The 7,806-nt window shown below is 33.7% G+C and overlaps 2 protein-coding genes across 2 annotated transcripts; both read left to right on the plus strand.

The window, feature by feature from the left end:
* The first annotated feature begins 43 nt into the window (after window positions 1-43).
* On the plus strand, window positions 44-1,860 carry s100b (S100 calcium binding protein B). Its single transcript, XM_005807361.2, has 3 exons — window positions 44-148; window positions 1,187-1,331; window positions 1,408-1,860. Exons 2-3 carry the CDS (start codon window positions 1,194-1,196, stop codon window positions 1,552-1,554), a joined length of 285 nt encoding a protein of 94 aa, XP_005807418.1. The 5' UTR covers window positions 44-148; window positions 1,187-1,193; the 3' UTR covers window positions 1,555-1,860.
* A 2,137-nt stretch (window positions 1,861-3,997) lies between these two features.
* On the plus strand, window positions 3,998-7,078 carry LOC111607539 (cell adhesion molecule 2-like). Its single transcript, XM_023329187.1, has 4 exons — window positions 3,998-4,099; window positions 4,765-4,864; window positions 6,044-6,085; window positions 6,470-7,078. The coding sequence occupies exons 2-4, from the start codon at window positions 4,771-4,773 to the stop codon at window positions 6,664-6,666; spliced, it is 333 nt and encodes a 110-aa protein (XP_023184955.1). The 5' UTR covers window positions 3,998-4,099; window positions 4,765-4,770; the 3' UTR covers window positions 6,667-7,078.
* Window positions 7,079-7,806: the final 728 nt, after the last annotated feature.

The raw sequence follows: 7,806 nt of genomic DNA on the forward strand, positions 1-7,806 counted from the left end.
GAGGCAGTGGAGTGAGGGGAGGCGCTGGGCTGTGATTGGTCAGCGGTTTGACCGACAGCATGGCTGACCCCAGGTCTGTTTAAAGCCTGCAGCGCAGCGGCTGCCTCCACTGTCTGGAAACGCAGCGTCACTTTGCATCTGAACTACGGTAAGCACAACAAACCTTTAGACTGCAAAACACTGGAGTCATATACAGAATAAATGTCTCGTAGAGCTGGAAAATAATGTTATATACTTTGAAATATATCAACATTTTAAGGTCTTTTTTTAACCCAAACTTTTACTTTTTTGATTTTGTTTAAATATGAGAGTTGTCCCGTATCTGATTCTTCTGTTTCTAATCTGTTTTTATTTATCTTTGGTGAAAACAGCCGCTGCGTCTGAAATGAGTTCAAAGCAATTATTTCTAAAGTATTATTTATTATTTTTACTTTGTATCAAATATAATATCATTACATCATGAAATTATCTTATTGTATACCAACATGTTGTTTTGTATATTTTGGGTTTTTATTGTGTCATAAATCAAATATCATATTGTGTCAAATTAACATAAACATTGTGTGGTATTGTACTTTATTATATTATAATGTAAGATATTCTATCATATTATATGAATGTTAAATATTGCATTAATATGTACTGCACATTAATATAACGTTGCACTGTTTTCATTGTACAAAACTGTTTATTTTGTATTTTTATTACATTTTATTCAACTATATAAATGTATCATGTTGTGCAATATTGTAAAATAACAACCTTATTATTTTATACCATATTATATTGTCTCATTTATGTGATATTTTATTTTTCATAACCTAAAATATTACATTAAAATAGACATTTATCATGTCTGTGTTATAATAAATGGTATAATTTATAGTGGAAAAAATATATACTGTGTAATTAATTGGTATAATATTACATTGTATAATATTATTGTATCAAAATATTTTGTAATATTGCATCATGTTCTATTGTACTTGAGAATATTGTATCTTATTGAATCAAATTATATCAAATATATCATATGATGTATAACCCAACTTTAATTATGCATGATATAGAATGGTGTCATATATATTAATATACAACAAATACTGTATATGTTATATATACAGATTAATCCTGATAACTTTAAAAAGTTTAACAGTTTTTCTTCCTTTCTTCCTCGGTGCTGAAGGTCAACGATGTCTGACCTTGAGACCTCCATAGCCACCATTATCGCCGTTTTCCAGAAATACTCCGAGAGAGAAGGAGACAAGCACAAACTGAAGAAGAGCGAGCTGAAGGATCTTCTTCACGACGAGCTGCCAGACCTGATGGCGGTGATTCAAACGCTTGTTTTCTTTCTAAGAGCTGAAACGAGAGCAGGCTCCTGACCTCTGACCTCTGACCTTGCAGCACGTCAAAGACCAGTCCACGCTGGACGGCCTGATGGAGAGTCTGGACGCCGACGGCGACTCTGAGTGCAACTTCCAGGAGTTCATGACATTCGTCTCCATGGTTACCGTCTGTTGCCACGAGTTCTTCGAGCACGAAGAAGAGTGAGGAGGGCGAGACGAAGAGAAGCGACAGCGAAATATAAAGAAATAGAAACCTAGCAACGAGAGGCAACAACGCTTTTAGCTTCCAGTACAAGTAGCAACTAATAAAATGTAGTAGTTAAAACTTTACCGCAATTTTCTTTTTAGCAGATTTAACCACTAATGTTTGCTTTGAAAGCAACTTCACCACATTCAGAAGAAAAAAGTAAAAATGTTTTGGAAATGTTTCCAAATTTGACCAATATTTGTCAACCAAAACTTGAGTTTTTTTTCCTGGTTTTCAACTTATAATAAAGTTATACTTTTATAACTTTGCTTCTTTTCAGCTGTTAGAAGAAATTAATAAATATAGAGTCATAATTTAGCTAACTGCTAGTTTGGAAATGCCAGGATGTTAGCATACACAGCTATCAAGGCTTAACGAAAATATTTGTTATTTCAGTTTCCTCATAAGTGTTATTCTGAAAAATGTAGTAAAGTCAGATTATTTTTTCCAGCTGTTTTTTGTTCCCATGAAAATCAATGTAAAAAAAGACAATTTAATTTTTTAAGTGGCTTGAGAACTTGATGTAATTATATGGTTTAAGATTTTACTTAAATTCAATTATATGTGAAACTGAATGAATCATTTCAGCTCAATGTTATGAAGTTAAACCAAAGGCAGGATTATTAAAATATCTTATTGATATTCTACGGAGAGCTGTTTCATTCAAAATCAAATAACTAAACATTAGCTCACATGCTATAAAAATAAAAGTCCATGAAAAACATGAAGTAGCTTTACAAAATGAGTCTCACAAAATAAAACTATGAAATGAATAAATAAGAGGTGAAATACTTCATCAAATAAATTCTGAAATAAATAAATAAAAGTGTGATTGACAAAATAAGCTCCCAATGGAAAACAATGTATTTATTTTGTTTTTATTTCATGGGGACATTTATTTATTTGATGAAATATTCTTAATTATTTATCAATAAAAGTATTTTTAAAAGTTATTTTTAGTTAAACGGCTTTCTATATAAGTTCTGGATTTAGTATTTTTTCTTGATTCTCCTGCAGTTTCTAGTTTTTGTTCTTTATTAAAGCGCCATGTTTAATTAATTCCATATTTTTATCTGTTTTATGTTTATGCTGATGTTTTCCTGGGAAAAAATTACTTCAAATTGAATCTTTATACATTAATACTGCGGTCATGAGCCGATTCATCATAAATGAACGTTTATTTTCTTCATCTGGATTCAAGGACAGAACTCACCGTGTAGGGATCAGGAGCTCCCCCTGCTGGACACATTGAGATTACATGATATTCTGAAAAATGTAAAAACAGAAATAATCTAAATGTGATACATAAAGAGGAATTCTATGCAAGAGCATGAATACTAAAATGTTTACACCTCTTTGTAAAACAAAGGCACAATAATAATTCAAAACAGATGAAAAAGTTAAACTAAAACCCTAAATTATGCTAATATTTACCAGAGTTGGGTAGGAACTCTGGTAAATACCTTTACCTGGTATAGGTACTTTAAAAAAAAATAGTACATTTAGGAGTATTTTTACTATGCTGTACTTCTAACTTTTACATGAGTCAATTTATTATGAACATCTCTTCTCTCACTTGAGTAAAATTTCTGGATTTTCTACCTACTGAATGAAAAACAAACATGTTTTTACCAAAAATCCACCAGACACACACACACACACACACACATGCACACACACACCCACCCACACACACACACACACATACACACACAGCTGCTGTTTTTCTCAAAGTTTCATAAGTTTTAAATTGAAAAACAAAATTAATTTGGAATAATTTTCTTCTGACTGATTGTTATTTTCGTTACTTCTATGAATTATTGTCATGTTGGTCCATAAAATACCAACATTTTTAATTAACTTTATATTTTGGCTCTTTTAATGATGTAATTTTTACATATTTAATGATTGATCATTCGATCAGTTACTCAGTACCTGAGTACAGACATTTCACCAAATACCTTCTTACACTTGAATAATTTCTTGCATTGCTACTTTTTACTTTTACTTGAGTAAAAATATGTTGAAGTTGTGCTACTCTTACTTGAGTATAATTTTTGCGCTCTGAAATTTACCATAAAATGCTGAGACGTTTCTTTGGCATCTACATTTAGTTCAACAAGTGATCAGAAGTTGCTTTATTCCAAGTTTATTCTCTTTCTTGCAGTTTGACTTCAGGAAAATCTGTTGCAGAAAAATGAAATGAAACACTTTTTCTCCTGGGAATGTTTTAAAAGAATCAACATTTCACTGCATCAAAGGGAGGCTTGACATTAATGCTGCAGATTAATAAACAAGAATGATGCAAGAAAGCTGTGAGCTGCAGAGTAACACATCTGCAGGCTGTGGAGCATCACAGAGGTGGAGTCAGAGCGGCGATTGGCCGGATCTGGACCCGGGGGAGCAACACCACACCCAGCTGAGAGTCTGACTGTCCAAAACATTTTTTTCTCCTTCTCTGTTTCTTCTTATTGGATCATAAACTGCTGCAGCCTGATCAATAGTAAGTTCTTGGCTTTATTTTCTATTTGCATCACATTCTCTGTTGATGTTTGAACTAAATGCTAATAGTTTTATCTTCAGTTTTCATCATTTTATAACATGAAAGTGATTATCATTCTTAAATATGTTGATGAAGTAAAAAGTTACTGATATATTAAGACTTCTGCTGTTATCTTAAAGTCAAGACTTGATAGAAAAAAACAGCTTTCAGACTGAGGCTCATTTGTTTTTCTCCTAATGTTGTGCAGCTGTCAGAGTTAAGTGAAGCATGACTCTCATTGTGACAAACATCAACGCTCTCAGTTAACCTTACCGTCTCTCTAGGGTTTGTGACTCAGGAGGTGAAAAACATTCAATTATTTTAATTGTTTCTTTGCACACTAAACGACTTTTGTTATCAGGCAACAAAAATGAACATCTATGTTAGCGTTTTATTCTTTATCTTACAGAAATTTGGAGAATATCTAAATATCTGCTAAATTTAGTGCAAACAAGTTCAGGTTTTCTTGCAACAGCTGCAAAACAAGATCAAAGACAAAAACCAAATCACTTTATTAAATTAATTTCATAAAAAGGAAAACAATGGTTTTGATTTACTTTATTTTAAAAGGAAATGAAAATCTCTCCCATCAAACTCCGACTGAAACCCGTTTATTTCCTCTCCAGGTCAAGATGAACTCTTACTCGACTCCCTCTCCTCTGACTCAACCATCAACTGACGAATATTCAACCGTTTCAGATCTTGTGACCAAGATCGGAAAAAAAGGTGCGTCCATCTCCTTACAGATGGCAACATCTGTTATATATCACATTTAATAAAACTGTGAGAATGTGAACAGCTTCTGTCTGCTATTCTGACTGTAAGTCAGTGTAAATGTGATGTTTAAATATTTAATTTTGATCGGTTGTTCTCCTGTTAACCTTTGGGTAGTTTTCTCATTACTGCTGTATGTCAAAATAAATAAATGCAGAAAGAGTTTATTTAGTATTGACACTAAAGTAGCTGCAGAACCTTTAAGTGGATAATTTGATTTACTTGTAAAACTAGTGCAAATAAAAATTACTGTGAAAACCCTGAAATCAAGCCACCATAACAGAAAAGGATGTAATGAAACACAGAAAAGAGAAAGGATTTGCCTTTTAGTAAGCTGTAATATTTCAACTGGAAAATGTTTTAGCTTAATTTTCCTGTCAAATCTTAAAGTGTTTAGTTATGACAACACAGATTGCAGAAAAAAAAAACATTTTTTTCTGCTTACTATTGCTGATCTAACCAATGCTAAGCTAATTATTAGTCAAATAAAACCCTCTAAAATCTGCCCAGCTAATAGTTACACAGAAAAGTGATGCAAAAGCAAAACTAAATGCTGATTAATAGAAATCTGTTCCAAGCTACTAAGCCAAAAGTGGCTAAGCTAAAATCCAAGCATTGACTAGCTAAATGGTTCTAAGCTAAAAGTTGCTAAGCTAATTGCTACTAACCTCAACTTCATCTAGCATTTAAAACACAATAATTTCACCTCTTTAAATGCAGTTAAATGCTGCCAGGATAAGGTCTAAATATTGCTAAGATGAAAATACTGCTAAATTAAAAGATGCTAATTGCTGCTAACCATTTAGCATTTAGCAAACAGAATAATCTGAGCAGTTAATGCATAAGTCTATGTGGCTACAGCAGGGAGTGTCTTATCAGTGTTACACCTCTGGGGCGTGTCGCCGTGGAGATGAGTGTCAAAACACTGATAGCAACAGGCGGCGGTTTCCACAGCAGGGGGCAACGGGTCCAACATGGGCTATCAGCAGAGATGCCCCTGAGAAATTAATTTATTACAATAAAAACATGTGAAATAAATGTTTTTAGGTTGATGGTTTAATGTTTAGATTATGAACTACAGTAAAGACTATTTCATTTTGAATTTACATTAAATAAATGTTGTTTTTACAGATATCTACAGCAGCACAGAGGATTTAGCAGCTTTAATCGGAGGTGAGAAAGTTTTACTTTTGTTTTGGTTCCACTTTCTGAAATGTTGAGGAGTAAAAAGTTTAATTTTGAGTCAAAAAACTAAACAACTTATGCAAATATTGATGAAATTTTAAAAAGCTAATTCCTCTTAAATATAGATGAAGATATAATTTATCATAATCTGTAGATTAATTTCTTTCTGATGCAACCGTGATGTAGTCTGAGTGGAGTTACGACTCGTCTCTGCTGGAATAAATCAAACTGTTGGTGGAAGTTTCACCCGATCAGATTGGATTTTTAACGTTTAATTAGTTTCATTCCAGGTTTGATGCTTTTTCGTGGAGTTCTTGCAACATTTTATACATTTCTTATTCAACACCTTACTGTTCTCATGTTTCCTTGCAGGTATCATCACTGTGGTGCTGCTGGTCTTCCTCTGCACCATCGCCGTCTTGCTGTGGTGTCTGTCCAGACAAAAAGGCTCGTATGTCACCAACGAGACGGAGGATGATGACGAGGAAGACAACGAAGATGATGAGTCTGTCGGCTCTGACGTGGCGCTTCAGTCCAAAGAACCTCTGAAGACGGACAAAGAGGACTGAAGAGGGACAAACGTAACTTCAACTTAAGGACTGCTGAGATTCAATTTTTAAAATAAAACCAGAAAGATAAAAACATATTTTAGCATTTAAAAAAAAATAAACATCTTATTTTGTAAGCCAGTAATTGTGCATCAATCCCTATGAAACACCGATGAGACGTAACTGATTGTATGTAATTTCCTTCAGCTGTTCAGTTGCAATTTGTTGATTTATTCAACAAATTTTATTATTTCTTATGTGTTCAAACTCAATAAGTTCACTTAGAGTAAGTCTTGGATTTGAATGCTTTAGTTTGAGACACATTTGGCTGGAAAGCAACATGAAGGATTTTTTTATTTTATTTTACAGGAACAGCAGAGATTATAAATTGTGTGTAGATGCCAGTGAGAACTCAGTAAACCTGGAAAATGGTTTCCTGCTCATTTTTATATTTTAGTGCTTTCTCCACACTGTTTTCTTGATTTAAAATAATCATTTAAAAAGAAAATGTATAAAAAGTTGTGTGTGGCTGTTTATTGGTGACAGAAAAAGGGAAGGAGTGAATACAAATATCTACAAGAAACACGACATACAAGCAAACAAACCTTTTCCCCTGAATTCACAGCAGCGTTTTCTCAGATAATACCAAAACGATTTAAGACGTTAGCATTTAATAACCTTACAGTAGAGGTTTGCAATACTTCACACTTTGGTATAGATCCAATATCAAGTAAATGCAGCCCCAGTATCGCCAATATAAATTGCGATATTGATACTATCAGTTTAATACTGAACTAGTGAAGCGTTGACCTGTTGCTGCTTGTTATGACGCGCTGAGCGGCTAACGCTGCTAACGGTGCTAACGCTGCTAACGGTGCTAACGTTGTACCTGTTGATCTCGTGTAAAGTCAATCCCAGAGATTTTCTTCTTCTTCTTGTCCAAATTTGTTCCAGTCAGATGAACCATTTGTGATCAATATACATTTATTCCACGATACACGGCCACAGTATTAACAATGACTCCGCCACAGCGGTCAAAAACTTGTATGCCCTTCCGGATTCAACACCTCTCAACGACCTCTGACCTCTTGGTTCATATACTGGAGCCGACAGCCCCATCTAGTGACCAAAACCAAAAATACACACATTTGGCTCCAATAG

Source organism: Xiphophorus maculatus, chromosome 24, assembly GCF_002775205.1.
Source record: "Xiphophorus maculatus strain JP 163 A chromosome 24, X_maculatus-5.0-male, whole genome shotgun sequence".
NCBI lineage: Eukaryota > Metazoa > Chordata > Actinopteri > Cyprinodontiformes > Poeciliidae > Xiphophorus > Xiphophorus maculatus.